We start from the raw sequence: 25,192 nt of genomic DNA on the forward strand, positions 1-25,192 counted from the left end.
AACCAACTTACTCTGACAAGTGAGAAGGATGACTGACATTTCTTGAATCTTCCCTCAAGATTTAAAGATTTTTGCCTGTTCATGTATTTATCTATATCTAACCCTGTTCTTGGTCACCTAAGCCTGTGTTCATGTTTTGCCCTTGTGCTTATCAGCTGTTACCTTTCTCATTCTTTCTTGTCTTCTGGACATGCCTTTCTGATAGATAACTTTCTGTGTCCCTGTTGCTGTAGAACCAACAATGATTTGCTAGTAAAAACTCTTGACATCCAAATTTCCACATGATGTCACTTAGCCAGTAGAAAGGGTGTTCCCCTGTACTGCTTATATCTGAGAAAACAAATAATGACCGATAAAATTTTAGGACTCCAGTATTTCAGAAGGGCAGTGATATTATGGTTGTTTTACAGTGGCCAATTGTAGGGTCTCCATATAATTTACTTATTGCTCAGTTTTCTCATGCGGGCTGTCAGTGACAACTGCTTAGCTTTTGTACTGAATGAGCTGACTCAAAATTTGTTTCACTCTCCTCTCTTCTCATTTGCTGAGGTGCTGTAGTTTTAAGTGCTGTCCATATGCTGATGATTCTCCATACACATCTCCTGCTTTGTTACCTCTTCCCCTAACTCCAGATCCCTCACTCACTGCGTACTTCACATCCCCATGGGGATGCTAGAGCTGAACTTTCTGTTACCCTCCACCAAGCCTGCTCTTCCCACAGCTGTCACCCTCTGTGAATATCCAGTTCCTTAGGGCAGAGACTTAGGAACCATCCTGAACTTCCTGTCATCCATTCCATTTCTTTCTTCAAAATCTATCTAGAATCCGAGTGTTCCTCAATTCCTTCATTACCATCAGCCTAGTTTGAGCCACTGTCATCTCTGTCACAGACTCCTGCAGTAGACTATTGCTTCCACGTTTGCCATCCCATCAGTTCTTCATGTTGTTGCCATAAATTAAAGTTTCCTTTTTAAGAGATCAGATCACATGACTACTTTGCTTAAAACCTTTAATAGCTTTGCATCTCCCTTAGAGTAGAAGTCAGGCCTCATCGTGGTTTGTAAGGTTCTGTCCTCTGGTCTCCAGTTAGCTTTTTGAGTCCACATCCTATTTCTTTCTGCCAGCTCACTCTGCTCTAGCCTTCTTACCATTCCTCAAACATGCCAGACAGACTTGTACCTCGGGGCCTTTGCACTTGCTGGCTCACCTTCTTCCTAGATTGTGGTATGGTTTGCTCCCTTCCATCAGGTTCTGCTCAAATGTTACTTTATTGGACAGTAGTCCTTCCTTAAATGCCCTGTGTGAGAGGTTCCTCGTAGTTTGTTTTATTTCTCTTCATAGCAAGTTCTACCACCTGAGATATTGCTTTTTTATTTAGTGTCTGTTTCCTGGCTCCTGGAACATGAACTCCATGAAGGCAGAGAATTTGTTTTGTTCCCTGCAGCTTTTCCCGGATTCTAGCACAGTGCCTGCTATATTATAGGCACTTAGTAAATATTTACTGAATGATGAATATACATGTTTTAATATTGGTAGATAAATGTTTTCTCTCACCAGGTACCAGGTCATCAGTACACCATCTGATATTTTCATGGTGATGGAATATGTCTCAGGAGGAGAGCTATTTGATTATATCTGTAAAAATGGAAGGGTAAGCAGTTCTGATTTAATCCTGTATATATTTTGTAACTCCCCTTATTCCTTACTAGCTTCAAGATGTCAGAGAGCAATTTTGTTAAGAGGTCTACTTAATAACCAGTTTCCTTAGTCATATATTTGTCTAGAATCATAGACGATTTAGAGTTAGAAAAGACCTTAAAGACTATTTCCTTAGTCTACTTACATGGAAGTGGAAGCTGAGACTCACGATTTATAGATTTACTCAAGGTCACATGATTTATTAATGACAGAATTGGATTGAGACCCCAGAACTCATGATCCTCCAACTCATGCTTTTGGGGTATACAAATACTTGTAATATATATCTTGAAGTATATATTTAATCCTTACAAAACATATTAAAGATCTAGGCCTTGCTAGTCAACCCTAGCCACATTTAAATTGCATTCATTTTTTGGTTTCAGAAATCTTATGTACCTGGAGTAGTAAGAACAGGCTCCATGAAGGAGGTAGGAATTAGACTTAAAGAATTTAGAGTTGGAAGGAACTTTAGAAGATATTTTGAACAGTTTCTTAAGTTACGGACATAAAAAGTAAACACTGCCCCTCCTGCCCATGTTTTTCTCATACCCAGGTTATGTGGTATGGCTAAAACCTCTTTCTAGAAGAGCTGTGTCTAGCAGTGAGAAGCCATTTTTTTTCCCTCTCAATCTAAAGTTCTTTATATCATTCACTCATTTGTTCTATGTAGCATATCTATTTACTTTCATCAAAATCAAACTCATTAACCAAGTTAATTTTGATTTTACCATTTTTTAACATGGTTCATTTCAATTTGCAGGTATTCCACTTCTCTATACAGTGTACCCCCTCCCCCCATGCTATGCTATGCCTGGAAAAATGGAAACAGGCACAAGTTGGATTGGTATCTTGTTTTCTTATCTTTTCCATTTGTCATTTCTTGGTCATTTTTCTTCTGTGGTATATTAAAATTTCAGCTGTTGGGGTGCCTGAGTGGCTCAGTCAGTTGTGTCCGACTTTGGCTCAGGTCATGGTCTTGTAGCTGGTTAGTTTGAGCCCCACATCGGACTCTGTGCTGATAGCTCAGAGCCTGGAGCCTGCTTCTGATTGTGTCTCTCTCTGCCCCTCCCCCACTCACGCTGTGTCTCTGCCTCTCTCTCAAAAATAAATAAACATTTAAAAAATTTTAAATTTCAGCTGTCATATTTTCTATTTCAAAGATCTTGTTTTCTGAAATTTTCTTTTTTCTTTAGATTTTTTTTTAAAGTTTATTTATTTATTTTGAGAGAGAGAGCAAGTGTGCAGGTATGCACATGTGGGAGGGGCAGAGAGAGAGAGGGAGAGAGAGAATCCTAAGCAGGTTTCATGGAGCCTGATGAGTGAGATCTTGACCTGAGCTGAAATCAAGACTTGGACGCTTAACTGACTGAGCCATCTAGGCGCCTCTGAAATTTTCTTTTTTAAATAGCCAGTTCTGCTCCACAGATATAATAACCTTATCTGTCTAAGGATAATAATTAGTTGTTTTTTTTTAAGGTTTTAATTTTAATTCCAATGTAGTTAACATGCAGTGTTATATTTGTTTCAGGTGTAAAATACAGTGATTCAACAATTCTGTACCTTACTTAATCAGTGCTCAACATAAGTGTACTCTTAATCCCCATCACACTTTCACCCATTCCTCCCACCTCTGGTAACCATCAGTTTGTTCTCTGTAGCTAAGAGTCAACAGTTGTTACTTACTTACTTACTTAGTTACTTACTTACTTATTTATTTATTTATTTATTTATTTATTTATTTATTTATTATTTAAGTTTTCCTCTGTTCCCTGCATTGTTACTGTACCTTTTGTGCTCCCTGTTCTTTTTTTTTTTTTTTTTTTTCCTGTTCATTTTATTGGTCTCTGTCTTTTGTAAAGTCCCTTCCTCAGATATCTGGTGATTCTTGGTTGTCCACTTATATTTTAGTGAGGTACTAAATGCCAAGCTCATGTAGGTGGAACTTAATGATTGGTGAGCCTTCCCATAGGTGGAATAGGTAGGGATCTGTCCATTTTGTTAGGGTGCACCAAATACCAGTAATTTCAAATAGTTTTCCTTAGATCAGAGGGTTGCTCTGGAAGCAATGTTCCAATTTCCTTGAGGGTATTAGCTTAGCTTGCAGTTCTCTGAGAGCTGAATTGGGAAGAGGCCTGCAAGTCTCTGTAGTTAGTATGTTGACTTTCACTTAATCCCTGTGTTTTCCTTCGGGCGCCTCATGCCTGCCTTGGTGTCCTTGAGAACAGAGCTGGTTTGGTCTTACTCAAGAGCAAATCATGGGTCTTATTCCCCCGTAGGGGTGAATTTAAAACTTCAACCAATTGTCCTGCTTTCGGTCCACCTCTCATTTCTCCCTTCACGAATTTCCAAGGTTTCTAATTTCTAAGCTTTTCCAGAGTTCTGTGTGCAGGCTAGTTTATTATTGGTTTCCACCCTGCAGGCTTAAGGTTTCCGCTTTCTCTGTTTGGTCAAGTCTTCATCGTTCATCCACTCTATAGCTTGGTGACTCCTTCTGATTTTACTGTTGTCACTTTTCTTGCTCTTTTCGTCTTTTTATGCTAATGTCCTTTTAGTGATGTTTGAAGGTGTGGAGACAAAAGATTCAGTCTACCATGTTTAACTGCAAATATGCTTTAACTTTTCTAACTTTCCTTTGGAGACTTCTCCTTTTTCATCTTTTGTACTGTATTTATTGTTAATATGGTATAATTTTCATTTTTGTAGTCTGTTTAGTTAATTTACCTATTATATTTTGTTTAATCAATTAAGTTTTATTTCACATTTAGAACACATTCTTTTTTTCATTTAGTATATTTAATATAAAGTTGTGTTAAAAAAAGTGAACCTACATTTCTTCTAGAAATAAATGTGTTAGATTATTAGCAGGTTATTTTCTCTAGAGGAAGGGTGTCTCATTGTACTTCATTAGTTTTAATTTTGCTTTCAAAAGAAATTACTAGTTCACCTTTTCTCCCAGATTGTCCATGCCATTTAAAGTGTAGAAGTCTGGCTTCAGAATGCTAATTTGTGACCTCTGTTAGAAAATTGCATATTATAGAGAATTAATAGGCTATTTATTAAATATGACTTCATGGGTACAGGCTCATCCAAATAATGGTTATAGCTTTGGGGAAAAAAATCCTAAAACAAGACAATATGGATAAATGGATAAATGGAAGTTCTTAAAGAATATTTTTTAAAATGTTAGTTCCTGCATAAGATAATTTTTTAAGAAAACAGACTAAAGATACATGTTTTTATATTTTATAAAACAAATGAATTAAGGTTTTTCTTTTGTTAAAACTAAAAAGTCTTTATTTCAGGACATATAACTTGATTGCTTGCTAATTCATTAACAGTCTTGAATGTTACTTCCTCATATAGTCTAAAATAGTATCACCCACCCCAACATAATTCTGTGCCCTTATTCTGCTTTATTTTTCTTAAAATACTCCTTAATGGTCTCTTTATTTCTTTATTGTCTATTTTCATCAACTAGATTAAGAGCCTTTGTTTTATTCATTGCTGTATCTTGAGTGCCTAGAACTGCTTGGCACACTAAAGATGTTCAATAAATATTTGTTAAAGGAATGAAGGATTAAATGTTTCCAGTGTATAGGAGAAAACATACCTAGTTTCAAGGAGAAGTTGAAACTATTTGAAATAGCTCATGAAATACAGGGGAAAGCAATGTAGTCACAAGAGTGGTAACAGAAAGTTGAGTTCCAAGATCCTCTTAGCATTTTGGCTTTGTGCTGATTGTACCCATCTCCCCATTTCAAAAGTATCTCAGGATGAGTTTCATTTGGAAGGTTTCATGCGTTTTGATGGTTTTATAGGTTGGAGAGTTGTAGGTAGAAAAATTTCTTCTGAAAAGCACACCTTTAAAATGCCTCTCTACTTTTCGTAGCTGGATGAAAAAGAAAGTCGGCGTCTGTTTCAACAAATCCTTTCTGGTGTGGATTACTGTCACAGGCATATGGTGGTCCATAGAGATTTGAAACCTGAAAATGTCCTGCTTGATGCACACATGAATGCAAAGATAGCTGATTTTGGTAAGGAGATTTTTATAGTTTCAAATATTCATTATGTTTAATGAACATCAAAGCATTCTTCAGATAAGTTTTACTTCTATGCAATGGACTAAAGTATCCCAAAATAGTGTATCCTCACCATTTTGCCTATGAGCATACAGAAAGGAGAAGAAGTGATGAATTCTCTTCTTAACTTTATGTCTTTAAAATTTAGTTTTAGGACAATAGGTAAATAAATTGGCAGCATTAGAGACATCATTTGAATAGAGACTATTATTTGTGAAGGAGAAGTTAGCAACTTTATTTCCAGTTTTTTTTTTTTTTTTCTTAAAGTTTATTTTGAGAGAGAGAGAGCATAAGTGGGGGGTGGGGGGCAGAGAGAGAGAGGGAGAGAATGAAAATGAATTATAAGCAGGCTCTGAGATGCCAGTGCAGAGCCCGCCCTGAGGCTTGAACTCATGACCTGAACCCAAATCCAGAGTCATGCGTAACCAATGAAACCACCTAGGTTCCCCTCCAGTATGTTCTTTTGATCAAGTATGGAGCAAGATGAAAGAGACTGAATGGAGTTATACAAACTCTGAAAGCCAGAAGGTAAACTGTATGAACAAAATCAGTCATTCATTCATTTATTTTTAAGAAGTTTATTTCTTTATTTGGAGAGAGAGAGTGCACGCACTCAAGTTGGGGAGAGGCAGAGAGAGAGCGAGAATCTTAAGCAGGCTGCATGCTCAGCTTGGAGCCCGGCGCTCTCAATCATGCCACTGTAAGATCATGACCTGGACTGAAATCAAGAGTCAGATGCCTAACCGACTGAGCCACCCAGGTGCCCCATGAACAGAATTATTTAAAAAAAAACTAGTAAAATATTTTACATGATAGAAAAGCATAATTTCACCTTGGGAAGAACATTGTCAAAAATGAATTTATTTTCCTTTTATGTTCTATATAAATTGCCATTGATATTATTTTATTAAATTTAAGAAAAATTAATCTCTGCAACTCAATTTTGCTTAGCTTAAGTTCTAATCAGAAGTGATTTCATAAGTATTTTTCTCAGATTTGAATATATGTATTTTAATCTATAGAGATTCACTAAGCAGTGCCAGTCAACTCTGAGCTACTGATTTGCTATTGTTGTTGTTGTAACTGACTAAATTATTTGACTTCCTTATTCCTTAATTGTCATGATTATTTTTTTAAGATTTTATTTTTAAGTAATCTCTATACCCAACATGGGGCTCAAACTCACAACCCTGAGATCAAGAGCTGCATGCTGGCAACTGAGCCAGCGAGGCACTCCTTTCATGATTATTTTTATCTAGTACATTTTTGAGAAGGCAGAGGTTTCTTTTTGGAGTAAAACTATGCGGGAGGGAGCTTTGATATTCAGAGTTACTGTTTTGTTTTTTAAAGAATCAGAACAGGGGGGCGCCTGGGTGGCTCAGTCGGTTAAGTGTCTGACTTCGGCTCAGGTCATGATCTCGCGGTCCGTGAGTTCGAGCCCCGCGTCGGGCTCTGTGCTGACAGCTCAGAGCCTGGAGCCTGTTTCAGATTCTGTGTGTCCCTCTCTCTCTGACCCTCCCCCGTTCATGCTCTGTCTCTCTCTGTCTCAAAAATAAATAAACGTTAAAAAAAAAAATTAAAAAAAAAAAAAAAAGAATCAGAACAGGGTCATAGAATCTTTGAATTTTAATTTTTCTACTCATCTACATTTTTTCTAGTAATTTCTTTATTAATAAATTTAAACATGCCGAGTTTATTCTAATAAACAGAACAACAAATAGCTTAATATATACTCATTAACTTCCAGTAGTACACTAACTTAATTTTCCTAATGTTTGTTTATTTTTGAGGGCAGGTTGGGGGGAGAGAGAGAGGGAGAGGAAGAGGGAGAGGGAGGGAGAGAGCGAGAAAGAACAAGTCAGAGGAGGGGCAGAGAGAGGGAGACAGAGAATCCCAAGCAGGCTCCTAGCTGCCAGCACAGAGCCCAACTCAGGGCTGGATCTCACTGTGAGATTATGACCTGAGCCAAAATCAAGAGTTGGATACTTAAGTGACTGAGCCACTCAGCTGCCCCCAAATAATGCACTAACCTTAAATGCTGAAATAGATTACAAATTTTAGGGCATAATGACAAAATATTTGGGAACAGTAAAGACTAGGATTTGTTTAAGCAAAGAATATAGTGATGATTTATCACTTTAATGCAAAGCCAATTTTATTGTTTAATGGAGTTTTGTTTTTATTTCCTTGGGAAATCTTGAATAGTTGATTTTTTGTACATTTTCAGGTCTTTCAAACATGATGTCAGATGGTGAATTTTTAAGAACAAGCTGTGGCTCACCCAACTATGCTGCACCAGAAGTAATTTCAGGAAGGTAGTATTTGACACCCTCCCACACTAATACATTTGTAATTATCTTTTTTTCCCTAGATTTTGTCTGTCTGTGGTGTCATATTGTAGTGAAAGGAAAGACATTTAGGGCTTATTCTTTTCTTATCCAGAAAGTGTTATATTTTAGGGATAAAACATAAGAATTAAGGATTCCATTTATAGAAGAGAATTCTTTTTTCCCCGTGGTGGAAGAAATTGAAGGTTTAAAACTAGCAAGTTTTAAAGGTAGGTCAGACATTAAAAACTTGCATTATACAGGAATACCTACTATTTAGAAATGGTTTACTTAGATGAAGGGTTAAAAGTATAATGTGTACCTTTAATTTTTCAGATAGAAGACATTTTGTAGTAGCTTTTTGTTTTATGATAAGGTGATTGGGGGATTGGACTGAAGTATGATAAAATCTTTAGACTTCATTTATTTTCTGGAGACTGCAGTATTATAAGAATTCTAATCTCTCAATTTACTGACCACCGGCATTGAGAACATGAGGATCTTTATACAGTGCAGCTTTTTGAATAGATTAGATGACAGGAAAATTTAATTTTTAAAGAGTAATTGTTTTTCACTGTACTACTGAAATTGAAAACAGATGGCTAAGTTTGTTACTAGTCTTTATAATTACCTTTTAATAACGTTTCACTCAAACCATGTTTCTTTGTTTGAATGTGTCATATCCTAATTCAGAATGCAGAAATAGTATAGTATTTTCTCTCTGTTTTCATAACCTTGCTTGCCTGGCCTGCTCAGAGAAATTATATTTGGGTAAAGTCATGGCTATGATTAAGGCAGAAGTACCTAATTTTAGATTTATCAAGCTTCATCATTATTTTTTTAGATCAGCTTAATGTTCAAAGAATGTTTTTAAATTATTTCATTTGTGCCATCTAAATTCTTTTGGAAAAAAACAATTCTGGGGGCAATGTTAATTTAAAAAAAAATAAAAGAAAGAAATGGAAATATGCATATATGCATGGGCCATTTCTGAAGTCTAATTTTCCAGTTTGGAAAGGTTTTTCTGTGAGCCCTGGATGAGTGGGAACTTGTATTCAAAGCACTATTTATGGATTAGTTCAACAGTTTATTTGATCAGTTTACAGACATCCTTTCCCCAAAGCCAGACTTTGTGCTAACAGTCTGCAGTAGTTAAGTCAGTTGGCTACAGTGTATTGTAAATACCAGTTTAGGATCTTCTTTGTGAACCAGTCAGCTTGGCTTTCTTTCACAGCCTCAGGCCCCTTTTACCTTGGTAGGAAGTCTTGGGTTTTGGGGGGAGAGTGGGTTTAGGGTTCATCACTAGAGAACATTCTTAATTGATATCATGAGGAACAAAGTAAAGGAGTAAGAACAGAATTATAGCTATAGTCTAACCTAAAAAAATTCTTAACTTTTGTTTTCAAAGATAATGATGATAGAATTATATAGAATCTTTCTGTATAGTGTAAAGCAATGACTATAGAAACCATACTCTAATAATTCTTTGTAAAGTATCCATATTTAAAACTTTTGATTAATTGACTCTCAAGTTACTAATGATTATTTAATCCAATTGGTATTTCCTGTTACAGATTGTATGCAGGCCCAGAAGTAGACATATGGAGCAGTGGGGTTATTCTCTATGCTTTATTATGTGGAACCCTTCCGTTTGATGATGATCATGTGCCAACTCTTTTTAAGAAGATATGTGATGGGATCTTTTATACCCCTCAGTATTTAAATCCATCTGTGATTAGCCTTTTGAAACATATGCTACAGGTGGATCCCATGAAGAGGGCCACAATCAAAGATATCAGGTAATAATGCAACTTGGAGATTATCAGATCTAATAGCTTCAATGATTTAAATTAAGTGAAAGAAAGAGTTGCAGGACAGTATGTATAATGTCATGTCATTTGTATGTTAAAAAATACAGTATATAGGCACATTTGTTTTCGTATTTAAAAATACACAGTAAACTGGTTACCTTAGGGAAGGAAGATTAGTAGGAGGGAGGGCTTTTACTTTTCACTTACACGTCTTTCTTTTGAAAGAAAATAAAAATAGACCCTGGTGGGATGTTAAATTTTGTAGTGGCTCTTTAAGATTTTCTGTGGTATGCTTCGTATTTGACTTTTATGCATTCTCATTAGGATTAATGCTTTTCAGTAGGAGTAAATTTGTGTGTTACTATTTGAGTTCTATCTCATAAATTACTCCTTTTTTTCCTTTTGTTCATCTCAAGTAATGAGGAATTTTTAATTTAATCAATGACATGCTTTTGTTTTTTGGGTACTATACATTGAATCACACGTGGAATTACTGATTTGTAAGTTTCATATGGAAGGGCATGCTTTTACCACCAGTGGGAAAGGATAAATCATTCTTTAAAATTTAAAATATCTAAGTGAAAGGTGCTTTTATTTGTGTTTTACATGGTTTTTTTTCCAATTTAAATGCAATATGTGACAATTAGAAGACTTAGAAAACACCAAAAACAAAACAAAACAAAACCAAAATAAAAAAAAAAACACCAGAAAATGATCTTTAATTCCATCACCCAGAAGATAATCGTTGTTCTTTTCCTTTCATGATGTTTTTAGTTTTAGCAGTTTTTGACATAGTTTAGGTCAAACATATCCTTTTATATTTGAAGAGTTGTTATCTTCATAGAGTTGTTTTATAAGGTGAGATAATGTATACGAAGTATTTAGCCTAAAATCTACCACAGAGTAAGCGTTCAGTGAATGATAGTTGTCTGTTTTTGTTGTTTTTTTCACCTAACATTGTATCAAGAATATTATAATAATGAAGCCACAGAATATATTCTTTTTTCTGAACTGGAAATAAGCTGGTCTTGGTCATTTGTCATTGTCATTTGTGCCAAAACTTTAAATAAAAGTGAAGACATTTCTTTTCCAGTTAGTGCAGCACTGCTTTTTCCCTCTTAAAATCTGAGGGAGGTTGGAGCATTTCCCCCAATATATACAATGAAATGTGAGCCAGAAGAAAGTCTCAGTTTAAAAAAGATGAAAATACCCTATGTGTATAAATAGAAATGAATTCATATCCTAAATCCCCCAAACTGTTACTTACAGTCTCACCTCCTAACTTTGTCTCAGGGAGCATGAATGGTTTAAACAAGATCTTCCAAAATATCTCTTTCCTGAGGATCCATCATATAGTTCAACCATGATTGATGATGAAGCCTTAAAAGAAGTGTGTGAAAAATTTGAATGCTCAGAAGAGGAGGTTCTCAGCTGCCTTTATAATAGAAATCACCAGGACCCGTTGGCAGTTGCCTATCACCTCATAATAGATAACAGGAGGATAATGAATGAGGCCAAAGATTTTTACTTGGCAACAAGCCCACCTGATTCTTTTCTCGATGATCATCATTTGACTCGGCCCCATCCTGAAAGAGTACCATTCTTGGTTGCTGAAACGCCAAGGGCACGCCACACCCTCGATGAATTAAACCCACAGAAATCAAAACACCAAGGTGTAAGGAAAGCAAAATGGCATTTGGGAATTAGAAGTCAAAGTCGACCGAATGATATCATGGCAGAAGTTTGTAGAGCAATTAAACAACTGGATTACGAATGGAAGGTAAAAAAGAAAGGGCATTCTGACTTTAAGCACATTTGCTAAACCTGTAGTCTATAAAATGTTTTATAGAAGAACTGCTTTTGACTTTCTTTTTGTCCATACCACACACTAGGTTGTAAACCCATATTATTTGCGTGTTCGAAGGAAGAATCCTGTAACAAGTACATACTCCAAAATGAGTCTACAGTTATACCAAGTGGATAGTAGAACGTACTTACTGGATTTCCGTAGTATTGATGGTATGTACCTTCCACAAAACAACTTAGTTGACAAACTAGACTTTGTGACCTAACTTGGCTTTTTAGTCTTTGATTCTTTCGAAGCTTCTTGAACTGTTCCTAGTAATTCAATAGCAAAAGAACATTAAATGTGAGATTTGGTGCCTCTGTGATGTCAGCATTTGTGAATCTTAGGTTTGCTGTAATCTTACAGTGTATTGTCCTTTTATGATTACCTTAAAGCCAGATGCAGTCCGATCCTAAAATGATAGTTTCTGCCACATTTCTGTTTTTTGGTGTGGTTCATTTTGGTAAGATAAAATGTTTTATTTAGAAATAAATGTTGACTTTTTATTAAATTTTTTTATATCTGATATTTAATAAATTTTTTTTTTCATTTAAGAATTAGAGTACAGTTATTACCTTTTAGAGTTGATTGATAAGGCAGTGTGAATAGATTTGATTAGTAGCTCATAGGACAAGAAATCATTTGTCAAGTAAGGTTTCTTACAGGGGACTGAGAGAGAAATGTTTTGGATAGGTAAGGGACTTAATGATTAGTTTTGTCCTCTCATCCAGCCTTTTGCTCCCAGCCTGACACTAGAGACATATCAGAGGTATGCATCCTGTATTAGTTTTGTGAGTTACATGATTCCAATTTTATCTCTTAATAAAGTGTTCTTAAATAATAGACCACTTTTGTATGAAAGCATGATATAGGGATTCCTGGGACTAAAGATAATGTTCAAGATAATGATCATAATTCGTTAAAAGTGACGTTGTTAACCTTAATTTTAGATTGCTGTGCATTTCTATTTACCTACAGTCATAAACAATCAGAGGCAGCCTGATGATCAAATTGAAATATTCAGACTTTTTAAGTTAGGTGTATTTTAATTGGTCATCAAAATAATGATTTACTTCAGTATAAAATCTTAAAAGTACCTCCTTGAATATTTTTAAAGAAATGTTAAATTATGATAAGTATTGGTTTACTGTTTTAATAGTTAGAAAGTGAAAACCTATACTTAGAAAATATATCTCTGATTACCATTATGTATAGTTTGCCAGAATATCTTAACTATTTATATTGATTAAGTTGAGGTAAATTATTAATTGCAGAAAGCAGACATTTTTGTTATTGTTTGTTTATTAAATTTAAATCCAAGTTAGTTAACATACAGTGTAATAATAATTCCAGGAATAGGATTTAGTGATTTATCACTTACATATAACATGAGCACCCAGTGCTCATCCGAAATGTCTTCCTTAATGCCTCTCACCCGTTTTTAGCCCTCCCTCCCACCTAACACCCCACCACCAACCCTCTGTTTGTTTTCTGCATTTAAGAGTCTCTTATGGTTTGTCTCTTTTTCTGTTTTTATATTATTTTTGCTTCCCTTCCCTTATGTTCTTCTGTTTTGTCTTAAATTCCACATATGAACGAAATCATATGATACTTGTCTTTCTCTGACTTACTTCGCTTAGCATAATACATTCTAGTTCCATCCACATTGTTGCAAATGGCAAGATTTCATCCTTTTTGAATGCCGAGTAATATTCCAGTGTGTGTGTGTGTGTGTGTGTGTGTGTGTGTGTGTGTGTGTACATACACACTCACACCCCACATCTTCTTTATTCATCAGTCAATGGACACTGGGCTCTTTCCATACTTTGGCTATAGCCAAGAGTGGTACTATAAACTTTGGGGTGCATGTGCCCCTTCGAATCAGCACTCTTGTATCCCTTGCATAAGTACCTAGTAGTGCAATTGCTGGGTCATAGGGTAGTTCTGTTTTTTGAGGCACTTGCATACTGTTTTCCTGAGTGGCTGCATCAGTTTGCATTCCCACCAGCAGTGCAAAAGGGTTCCCTTTTCTCTGCATCCTCATCAACATCTGTTGCTTCCTGCGTTGTTAATTTTAACCATTCTGACAGGTGAGAGATGGTATCTCATTGTTGTTTTTGATTTGTATTTTTCTGATGATGAGTGATGTTGAGCATCTTTTTATGTGTCTCCTAGCCATCTGGATGTCTTCTTTGGAAAAGTGTCTGTTCATGTCTTTTGCCCATTTCTTCACTGGATTATTTGTTTTTTGGGTGTTGAGTTTGATAAGTTCCTTATAGATTTTGGATACTAACCCTTTATCTGATATGTCATTTGCAAATGTCTTCTCCCATTCCATCAGTTGCCTTTTAGTTTTGTTGATTATTTCCTTTGCAGTGCAGAAGGTTTTTATCTTGATGAGGTCTCAGTAGTTCATTTTTGCTTTTGTTTCCCTTGCTTTGGGAGACAGGTCAAGTAAGAAGTTGTTGTGGCTCAGGTCAAAGAGGTTGTTGCCTGTTTTCTCTAGTATTTTGATAGCTTCCTGTCTTATGTTTAGGTCTTTCATCCATTTTGAGTTTATTTTTGTGTATGGTATAAGAAAGTGGTTCAGGTTCATTCTTCTGCATGTTGCTGTCCAGTTTTCCCAACACCATTTGCTGAAGAGACTGTCTTTTTTCCATTGGATATTCTTTCCTGCTTTGTCAAAGATTAGTTGGCCATATGTTTGTGGGTCCATTTCTGGGTTCTCTATTCTGTTCCAATGATCTTGTGCCAATACCATACTGTCTTGAAGATTATAGCTTTGTAATATAGCTTGAAGTCCAGAATTGTGATGTTTCCAGCTTTGGTTTTCTTTTTCAGGACTGCTTTGGCTACTTGGGGTCTTTTGTGGTTCCATACAAATTTTAGGATTGTTTGTTCTAGTTCAGTGAACAGTAGTGTGCTATTTTGATAGGGATTACTTTATTTTTATTTTTAAATGGGAAAAATATCTTTATGCCAATGTTTGTATGAGTAGACTATAATAGGCTTTTAGTAAATGATATGATACTATAACATGGTTTGAAATTTATATTAATTCAGATTTCCCATATGCATACACTCTCAAAACGAATTTAACACTATCTATTAAAAAGCCTGACAGAGCACACTTGACTCATAATATCAAGTAAATACTCTATCCTAGCATTTCAAGAGTATAACTGTATATATAAATGTTTTCTCATAAACAGAGCCTTTAATTAAGTACAAGTTTTTAGCAGTTCTTCATTGGCCATCTCCATTAAGATCTGTTACCACTTTTGTGTATCTAAGATCCTATGGAATTATTAGATTTACCTATGAATTTTTTGTCTTCTTCATAAACAAAAGAATAGTACCTACTTAGTGTCAGAAAGGCACAGGTTTGAGTGGTAATGTACTGGCCTCAAATTTATAACCTTAGGTTTATTAGCCCCTGGGTTTGCCAGTTGAATGAACATTTACTGTTTTTGTGTACTGTATTTTCAACTTTAGTTTTTCCTTAATTTGTTTATTGGAATCATTTCATGAGATCTTAAATACAAAGAGAAAGTGGGAGAATGAAAAGCAGTGAGATGACAGGCAAAGGAGGTTCTAGATTTACCTCTTTATTACCTATGGCAAGTCACTACCCTTTTTGAGGTTTATGTTTTCTTATCAATAGAATGAACATTGGATGAGGTGGTTTCCAAGATTTCTCCCAAATTTTAAGTGCATTTATTCTATGATTTTAATATAGAGAAATGAATTTTTATTGCTAGGGAAGGATGTTTATTGAGCCCCATGTTATTAGTTTATTGGGCTATTAATTTTGGAGTGTAAGTCTGATGAGTAGCTACATACTGATGAGTAGCTATGTGCTATACCCAATGTTGATTAGGCATGAGGAGAATGCGTACTGTATGTAAAGAAGACAAATGGTTTAACACAGATTCATCACCTCTATTTTAGAACGTTTTCAAAATAAATGTGCTCTTGATAGGTGGTCAGTGGTCTCACTCAAAGAAGCAAATTAAATACTATTCAACTTTTGTTGGCGGGTGGGAGCGCACCTGGGTGGATCAGTCGGTTAAGCATCCAACTCTTGATTTCTGCTCAGGTCATGATCTCACGGTTTGTGAGATTGAGCCCTGTGTTGGGCTGTGTCTGCACTGGCAGCATGGGGCCTGCTTGGGATTCTCTCTCCCTCTCTCTCTGCCCCTCCTCCCCTCCCTCATGCGTGCGCGCGCTCTCTCTCAAAATAAACAAAACTTAAAAGAATAAAAATTATGGGGTGTAATGGATTATAATAAATTGAAATTTTTTTTTACCCAGATGAAATTACTGAAGCCAAATCAGGGACTGCTACTCCACAGAGATCAGGATCAGTTAGCAACTATCGATCTTGCCAAAGGAATGATTCAGATGCTGATGCTCAAGGAAAATCCTCAGAAGCTTCACTTACCTCATCTGTGACCTCACTTGACTCTTCTCCTGTTGACTTAACTCCAAGACCTGGAAGTCACACGATAGAATTTTTTGAAATGTGTGCGAATCTAATTAAAATTCTTGCACAGTAAACCTAAAACTTTGCTTATTTCTTTGATAGCAATAAGCATGCATAAAAAATCATAGCCAAATGCTTCCATTTATAATCAAGTTATACATAATTATAACTGAGGATTGGCCTTTTGGAATGCAATTTGCACAGGAATTGGAACATGATTAATAGTTAAAAGCCTAATGTGCAAAAATGAATTAAGATAATTTTGTTCATTGTTCAGTAGGCATATAGCATAATGTAATTTTCACAATGAATTATAGGTCTCTCAGGCTCACTTGATTTTTGGCTGTTTTATATTTAATGTATACAGGGCTTTGTAGAATATTAATTTACCATAAAGGCCTTCATGTATTATTACAAGTTGATATGTTCTATAATTGCTTCATAAATTTATTCAATAAATATTTGCCTAGAATCCCCAGAGACCTTTATAGGTGATTTGTTTTGGGGGGATCCTGAACTTCTTACATAGCAGGTATTTTCCAGTAGTGACAGGCTGGACAACTCTTCCATATCTCTTCCCTTAATATTCTTTAGTATACGGTAAGCATATCAAAGATTAAATTAGACATAATTAAAATTTTTTCTTTAGCTTGATAAATCCAAAAACACACAGAACTTACATATTCAGATACTCTAGGCACTAAGTTAAATCTTAAAATTTGTCTCACTATATTCTGTACATAAATTTCTCTTTTTGTCCCAAGAGCTGAGTTGCATATGCTATAAATAAATCATGTTTTTGTCAATCTCACAAATTCCGCTGCTCATGTCCGTCAGTATTGAATGTATACAAAAATTTCTAGTCATTCAATTATGTATCTTTTAAATTGATTTAGCACACAGAATATTTCCTACCATTTAAATGCTCAGATAAGACTTTTTCTCCCAAATTTTATCGTGACCATTTTTAAAAACAAAAATAAAAAGGCTATAGGGTGATCACATGTGTATCTACCACTTAGATTCAACACTGGTTAACATTTTGCCACATTTGCTTTATATCTATGTATGTATATAGACATAGTGTACATATGTACGTGTATATAGATATATATGTTTTTTTCTCCTTGAACCGTTTGGATGTTGCTGACATACTTATCACCCTCAACATTTCAAGCATCTCCTAAAAAAAAATAACATTTTCCTAAAAAAAATAATACTATTATCAGATTAGTAATTCCCTAAAGTCATCTAATCATGCATATTTAGGTTTCCCCAGTTGTCTTCCAAATTTCTTTTATAGCTATTTCAAACTAGGATTCAGTGAAAATTTAGACATTGCCAGGTATGACATTATTACTTCAATAAAATAATGGAACGAATCAGTTAGTGCTTCTAAATGGTCACATTTGTTTTAGATTTTAATCATTTTTTAAAAAGTAGCATTATGGGAACTGCCTAAAGATGCTTAATTAATCTTTGTAAGATCTCTATACTTTCTTTTCCTTGATCCTTCCTTTTTCCTAGTAGCATTCCATAATAGTTGTAAATGAAGATTTAAAGTCACTTCAGTTAAAATTGGTGTCCTGTGTATGCTAATAAAAAATAAAAAGTACTATATCACCCATAATTGCCTTATACTATTTTAACTTCAAGGTATTGATTTTCTTTGGTATCAATCATTTTTCCATTGCAGAAGAGCTATCTTACTTCTCATTTAATATTTTGTATTATAGGACTATTTTTGGCAAATACAGTGAACACCTTTGTAACCAGACAGTAATATACTCAAGTGTCTTGATAGCTTGCACAGTTAACTATAGTTGTAGATTTGGTTCCAGTACCCCTAGAAATATGCAGTGAATTCAAAAGAAAAATCTTGCTTATGTCCAGGACTTATCTATTCAACTTAGAATCTGAAAGCTGTATAAAATAATAGGAGTGCAACTTAAATACTAAGTTCAAAACTGTATAACTTGTATGTGGCCCTGCATTTTTGGGATATTGATTTAATGTAGGGTCTCTAAATGCAGCATTATGTTCCTGATGTTAAGAACAGAAGACTGTATTTTTGAAAAGTTACAGATTTGTACATAGAACTAAGACATTGTCAGAATGTCTCTATAAGCTGTTGTGGGGAGGTGGTGGGGCAGTGGGGGGGGGGGGGATTGAAAGGAGGAACCAATTAAATAGGACCTTCTAAAAATTGTTAATTTTGTAAACTTTGCTGCTTGTTAAGTTATTGTGATTCCTTTTAGTTACTGAGTTTTATTTTGAAGATATTTAAATATTGCACTTGTACAAATAGTATGATAAACGCACAGATTATTGCAGCAGATTCTTTTTTAAGCTGGGATATTTGAAATGACAACTTTTGGTTGAATATGTCGAGGCTGCATCAGAATTTTCAAAAATTTATTGTAGTTTGCAAATTCTTACTAACTAAAGATGTAAGGGAGTCAATGCAAATGATTTTTAATCTTTTTTTATTATCTTTTCAGCAATTTATATTTTTTGTGATTTATGCAACCATATTTTTACTTTGTCTTGACAACTGAAAGATGTATAAGGTTTTTGCCAGAAATGTACTGTATACATAGTTTTAAATATAACAGATTTTACTGATATGTAAAAATTTTGCCATTAAAATAAATGATTTCTCACCAAGAGGAAATTTTCTACCAGGTTGGGGGATATGGGAGCTTAATATATCTAATTTAAAATAATTTCACTGAAATAAATTCCATTGCTTTTACTTTGATTATATTTTCTCTTGAGATGCTTTTGTAGTTTTTCAGAGTTTTAAATGATTTTATATAAAAAGTCCTGTGCTTTCACCTTCCCCATCCCCCCTCCAATCCCTGCTTTTTGACCTTGTAGTTTTACCATTCACACTCAATGAATGCTTGGTGGACTGTGGCTAGATGTAGGACTCCATGCATCTATGCTTGGACTGGCATCCTTGGAATGAAAAACAAATGGTGTGCTGTTTAAATCTTTTCCCCTTAATTCTTGTCCATCTCCTCCATACACAGCAGAAGTCTTATTTTCATTGTGAATTCTCCTGACAAGATGAATGAAATTCCACATACAACATAACTATAAATTGGTAATAGGGTAGAGATCAATCTTTGTGGTACAGTATTTCTGAGATGTGTTCGCATATGTTTCGACCAGGGTATATTTAGGTATATAATTTAAAATACTTTGATTTAGAAAGTGGATGATGAAAACATAATTTTTCCTGTTACAGTGTGCTTAAATTTTTAACTTTCGGAAAAATTAAATAAAAAGCACTTATTCCTAGCTGACCATGTGTGCACCTTTTTGACAGTGTGCCTAAATATAAAATATAGTGCTTAAACAAATTTTAACACTCAGACGTGTGATTTTTGTGTCAACTAAATTACTGAGTTTTGATTTCATCTAAAAGTTAACCACCTGAACAAAATATTAAGATATATACGATAAAAGCCAAAGTGGTTACCAGTTTTCCTTGGTCGCTAACATTAGATTTGGTTAGAATTCCACTACTGTTAGAATTCAACTGTAATGAAATCTTATATCCCGTATGGCACTGTTAGGCCTTGTGCCAGATTGTTGGCATTCCAAATCGTTAAAATAGGTTGATAATTGTAACAAAAGAAAACAGTACTAAAGAATGTTATGAATAGCACATAAGATTGTTCTTTAGGGAACTTATAAATTGCTCTAGATATTTACCCTGACTGTATAAAACTGTACAATAAATGCTCTTGTTTGAAAAATCAATATTTATTGAACTGTTCTATTGTAGGTAAATAGACTGTTCTATTTATTGTGAATGCCAATAAATGTTAAGTCTGATAAATTTAGAGGATTTCTAGCAACTTGGAAGATCATATTGTCAATAAGTAGCCTGAGAAATGTATTAAATATATTAATAAGTACATCAAGTTCATAGGACAAAGTCAGTAGGGAAGTGGTGGGTGAAGTGTGAAAACTCAGTGTTGGAGGTAGCCTTTATCAGAGTAAAGTTATTTGGGAGATTTGGGAAAGACCCCTAGAAAGGAGTACAGCTTTAAGCACCGCTTAATTATTCACTCTACAAATTATATCCCCTCATATAGCTACTATGAACCAAGCACTAAGAATGTGACTATAAAGGCATAAATCCTGCTTAATGTCTTGTCCGAGAGACACATGTGTTTTAAAGGCTTAAAGAAGCATTACAGAAAAGTGTGCAAATCATAAATATTTGACTTGATGAATTGTCACTGATTTAGGTTTGCAGTGAACACAGTCATGTAAACCTCTACCCTTCTTAAGAAACATTCTACTACCTTTGTATCTTTTATAATTAATGTCAGAAGTTATATACTGCAAATGATAACACTTCTATGATAGGACAGTATAATTGGCAACACTGTCCATTGTTTTCCTGAAGTAACAGGCTCCTTTCGTTCATTTTCATAAGGCCTGTCACATACCCAATCCTGAATAACCAGCTGGACTGCTGGCTGTTTTCTAAATAAGAGTTGCATCCCACACAAAAAAAGTGTATACCTCAGTTTATAATGCGATCTCACAATTGCTTTTACTGGTGACATCATACTTCAATACACGGCAAAAGTACTTAATGAGTACTTCCCATTTTGTGATACAGATTAAAAATTCCTCCAGGGTCATTTTAATAATTTTTACCGCTTCCTAAAGGACATTCTTGAGTGTTTTTGTTTTGTGTTTTTGGTAGTATGAGTGTGGTGGTGAAACTGCAATGACAACTAGCACAGTTTGGTATCATTGCCTTAATACCAGCTGAGCTGTCAGCAGTTTTACCCATCACTGCTTTTCCATTATCAGTGCAAAGTTAACATGGTGAAAAAGGCCAACGAGGTCTTCATATGAGCATAAAAATCGTTTGAAAAAGCCTTGGCAACCCTCAGGGGTCTGAGGATCACCTTGGAGAATCATTGTTGTACAAGAGCAGTTCTCAATGCGGCAGGGGTGGGTGAACAATTTTTCTTCCAGGAACATTTGGCAATGACTGGAGACGTTTTTGATTGTCACAACTGGAGGTAAAATGGTGGTGGTAGTGGATGCTAACGGCATCTAGTGGGTAGATTCCAGAGATGCAGCCAAACACCCTGCGGGGCACAGGAGACTCCATTTCTCCAACAAAGATTATGCAGTTTGACAAACAACGCTGAGGTTGGAAAAGCATGGTCTACAAAATTGGTCTTCCCTTGCACAAGATAGCCACGTCGATAAATTAACAATCTTTTCAATTTCCTAAACAGTCCCCTGGGTTACGTTTCCCCACTTAATTATTTTCAAGACATAAACTACACCTACGTTTAGGTTTTAATTCTTCTGGGCCCAATTTACTTATGTTTTCCGACGTGAAGCCTACAGTTGAACCAAGGGCCTCCTTGATCTGCTTCATCTGCTCCCCTGAACCCTTTTTCAATGGAGTTTTCCCTTAGTCCTTTGCGTCTAGGCTGGCCTCTCAGCTGGACTGTAAACTCCTTTAAGGCAGGATCCCATTTTAATGCTATGAATTCCCGCCCAAGTCCTTCTCCCCAACCCCGGTTTGTTTTACCTCGCGACGGAACGAGTCCCGCAGTCTCACGGGGCCTGATTTTGACTGCGCGCACCTCAACCGGCGCAGCCGCAGTTTCCCGCGCTCCGGCACTGCCGTCGTCCGCGCGCCTGACGCCCCCGACTGCTGCTAGAGGGCGCTCCGGGTCCGGGTGGCCCGGACTACAGATCCCAGAGGGTAACGGGGGTGGAGGCTACCGCAGCGACTTCTGGGATTTGTGGTCCCGGCAAAGGGACTGGCCGACCTTAAGGGCTTTGAGAGTCGCCTCTTCCCTACCCGCTTCTCTGAGCGGTTCCGACGCCTCGGGTCGGCCAGGCCAGTTTCTTGAGAGACCTGGCATCAAAGGCAGGCAGGTAGGAGGTCGGGCATGTTAGTTTCCGCTTCCTGTCGGTAAAGGGCAAGCACAATGTAAACACGGGACCAGGGGAGTGGTCATTAGGTAACTGAGGGTACGCTGACCGTGGTGGAAGCCCAGGAAGAGGAGGAAAACGAGGCTGGTGGGTCTTGTGGTTAGGGGAGAAAGGACCTTCAGAAGTCGGAGTTGAGACGCGACGGAGGTACGGCAGAGCCGGGACGCTAAGGTTGGTCTTTAGGGACGAGCATTTCTAGGGGTCGGGCCCCCCGTTACACCAAGGCAGGAGCGGCTTCCGCGTTTCCACGGCGGCGGGTGCGGCTTTGACCTTCCCTTAACGGTGGGAGGAGCGGAACCGAGCTTGCTTCCCACCTCTGGTTGAGCGTGTCTGCAGCTGCTGGCGGCCTGGTGGACTCGCGGGGGACGTCCAGGGCAGCCTTTATGAGCTTCGCATATCTTTATTGTTTTGGAAACGAGAGGAACTTAGTAATACAAGTTTCTCTCGCGCGGTGACATTTTCGGGTAAATTGCTTCTTGAATCTCTCACCTCTGACTACATCCCGATACCCGAAGGATCCTGTTTTGATTTCCTAATGGTGTTCACCTAGTGGTTTCTCGCCTTAGGTGCTGCCTCCTCCTATGCAGTGAAGACAGGCATTCTCGGTTTGTGGTTGGATAAACTGTCCAGCCGACAACAGTAACTGAATGCCTACTGTAGAGATCATTGCACCAGCAAAAGAATTTAGAACACAACATTGTTGTTTAGAGTTTCATGGCATTCATTAACTATGATTCTATGTAAAATGAATTTATGTTTCATGAGTTTAACGTGAAACCTCTGTGATTATGGTTTACCCATATGGTTTCTTATCCGGGTGAAAAAACGTAAAGGCTAAGATGTTGGCGCCTTGTGCATCTAACTATAGATTCAGGAAAACCTTATTTATAAGAAGCTTTAATTTCATGTTCAGATATCCTTAGAGGAACAGCAAACTAGTACTAATTAAGATACCTTAATACCTGAGTATTAAGTTTTTCAGGATAGAAACTGTTTTGCATGTGTCCTAGGACTAACCCGACTTTTATTTTTGAAAACCTGTCAGCCTCCCCTCCAGGAAGCCTCAAGAGTCTCCACTGAAGTCATAGTATCCTTTTTTGTTTACTCTCCAATAGCACTTATCCTGGAGTGGATTGACTATACCCTTGTCTCCAGACAGTTGAAGAAAATACAAAACTGTGCTAATGGCCCTTGGTAACAGATTCAGTGGATTTTAACCTCAGTGGCCCTTGATACTGTTTGGTATCTTTATTGATCCCTTATTGTTGATTTTCCTATCTTCCCATTCTCTCTAGTGACTCAGAACTTTTCTTCTCAAGTACTCAGATCTGTTTCTTTTCCCTTTACTTGGAGCCAATGACTAGCCACCTATTTCTCTGGGAAATTTGAAGCTTGGGGTATGAAATCCTTCATTGTCTTTTCCCTCTACCCCTGAACTTGTCTGTACTTTTCACTCAGTATGAACTCTTGTCTGAGAGGAATGTATTCTTTTCACTCTCTTCAAGGCTAAACTTGTCAGTTACTAGCAGTCATCAGGCCTTTTATACCCTGTAACCTCATTCTCTCCTGATCTCCACAGCCTCTGGTCTCTAGAAGAGCTTAAAGCATTTGTGGAGGAAAATGGCAGAAACACCTGAGGCGGTGTTGTGCATGGCTTTTCACACATGCTTGAGAACCACCATCTGGGGACTTAGCCTATACCTATGTTTGACGTTTAGAACAATGGTTCAGGTTGGAGATAGGGGATGGTAATGGGAGTCTGATTACCCATTAATTTTTAAAAAATATATTTGGGTCTCTCTGTTCCTTTTTCCTTTCCTCGCCACCTTAAACCCTGCTTCCAATAATATATAGACCTGACTGATGATTTCTAATGTAATTTGACATTAGTAAATACACCAGACTTTCCTCTGTTAACAGGGTTCCCACAGTACCTGGTTCCTCACATTGCTGCTTTAGGAACAGAGTTCATTTGGAAACTTGAAGGCAGGAAATGTAGTCATCCTCATTCTTGTCACTTTTAGGGACAGTCATAAATACAAGAGTTCTTCTTGATATCCTGATGTCTTATGAGACCTTCCTAATGATTTATTTTCTGACGTTGTTTTCATTCTGTGCCTCTGGCCTTCTTTTCCATAGTAACCACACTTCATTTTCAGCCATTTCTTGGTTCTTCCCCTAAGTTACTTATAGTCATCTTCAAACATAGGAAACTCATTCTTCTCTATTATAAAGGGTCTGGGTAGAGAGTCTGGTATTATCTTGATTTCCTAGTATAGCTTATAATACATTACTACTCTGGGTTGTTTTTTGTTTTTTTTTTTTTTAAATAATCCCTGCTCCAGGGGAGAATATGTGGTTCACCCATATCTGCTTGTGCATTTCTTGATCGCAATAATTTATTGAGACTTCCTAGTATTCATTAGAAACTTAGGCACATGACCTATAATCTTCTCATCCCTACAAGTTCTGCCATTATCTTAGGCCTTTCCATGTGAATAACCTCATAGTCACCTTTACTTTTTTGTCCCCTCCCTTCTATTGATTACTTATATTTCATTTCAGCCATGTGCCTCAGTGATGAAGACCTTGACACCTGGTAGAACTTATTCACTATTTCGTTTCCCTTCTTCCTTTACTCCTCGAATGCCCATTATTTGATAATTTTATAAAAACATCTGCTTCATTGCTTTTCTTTATCCCCCTGGTTGATTACTCAGTTGATCATAATCTCTTTGGAGTTATGGAGTCCCTTGAGAATGGAATGAAAGTTTAGACACTCTTCTCCAGAAAACACACAGACATAACAGAAATTCATATGCCTTTCCAGGAGTTTCTCAGTATCTTTAAGCTCATCCATATAATTAGTAAGAGTTCTTGGATCTCATCATAAATTCCTTCTCTAAATAAATACTTGTTGAATGCTTTTATGGTTTTCTTTAATTTTGTTC

General features: G+C 36.5%; 2 protein-coding genes and 1 long non-coding RNA gene across 17 annotated transcripts in view; 2 read left to right on the top strand and 1 right to left on the bottom strand.

The window, feature by feature from the left end:
* PRKAA1 (protein kinase AMP-activated catalytic subunit alpha 1) overlaps positions 1-19,011 on the top strand; it is a 45,866-nt gene extending 26,855 nt beyond the window's left edge. For 7 of the 10 annotated variants that reach the window (XM_042951336.1, XM_042951353.1, XM_042951326.1 and 4 more), the window contains 7 exons: positions 1,558-1,651; positions 5,591-5,735; positions 8,008-8,095; positions 9,682-9,906; positions 11,212-11,698; positions 11,811-11,937; positions 16,079-19,011. In XM_042951336.1, coding sequence (XP_042807270.1) covers positions 1,558-1,651; positions 5,591-5,735; positions 8,008-8,095; positions 9,682-9,906; positions 11,212-11,698; positions 11,811-11,937; positions 16,079-16,323 — 1,411 coding nt within the window. In that variant the 3' untranslated portion in view covers positions 16,324-19,011. Of the gene's footprint in view, positions 1-1,557; positions 1,652-2,084; positions 2,130-5,590; positions 5,736-8,007; positions 8,096-8,523; positions 8,597-9,681; positions 9,907-11,211; positions 11,699-11,810; positions 11,938-16,078 lie in introns of those variants that run through there. The other 3 variants (XM_042951378.1, XM_042951363.1, XM_042951388.1) reach the window with 3 other exon arrangements.
* On the bottom strand, positions 1,523-21,971 carry LOC122227152. The gene is made up of 3 exons (XR_006205911.1): positions 21,832-21,971; positions 16,209-16,258; positions 1,523-1,635 (listed from the first exon to the last, which is right to left on the bottom strand). It is a non-coding gene; the product is annotated as an uncharacterized LOC122227152 (long non-coding RNA).
* Positions 21,972-22,030: 59 nt separating this feature from the next.
* Positions 22,031-25,192, top strand: part of TTC33 (tetratricopeptide repeat domain 33) — a 39,590-nt gene continuing 36,428 nt past the window's right edge. The window contains exon 1 of one of the 6 annotated variants that reach the window (XM_042951403.1): positions 22,031-22,388. The gene's annotated coding sequence lies outside the window, so the exon portion shown is untranslated. The other 5 variants (XM_042951410.1, XM_042951398.1, XM_042951435.1 and 2 more) reach the window with 5 other exon arrangements.

This window comes from Panthera leo, chromosome A1 (assembly GCF_018350215.1).
Source record: "Panthera leo isolate Ple1 chromosome A1, P.leo_Ple1_pat1.1, whole genome shotgun sequence".
NCBI lineage: Eukaryota > Metazoa > Chordata > Mammalia > Carnivora > Felidae > Panthera > Panthera leo.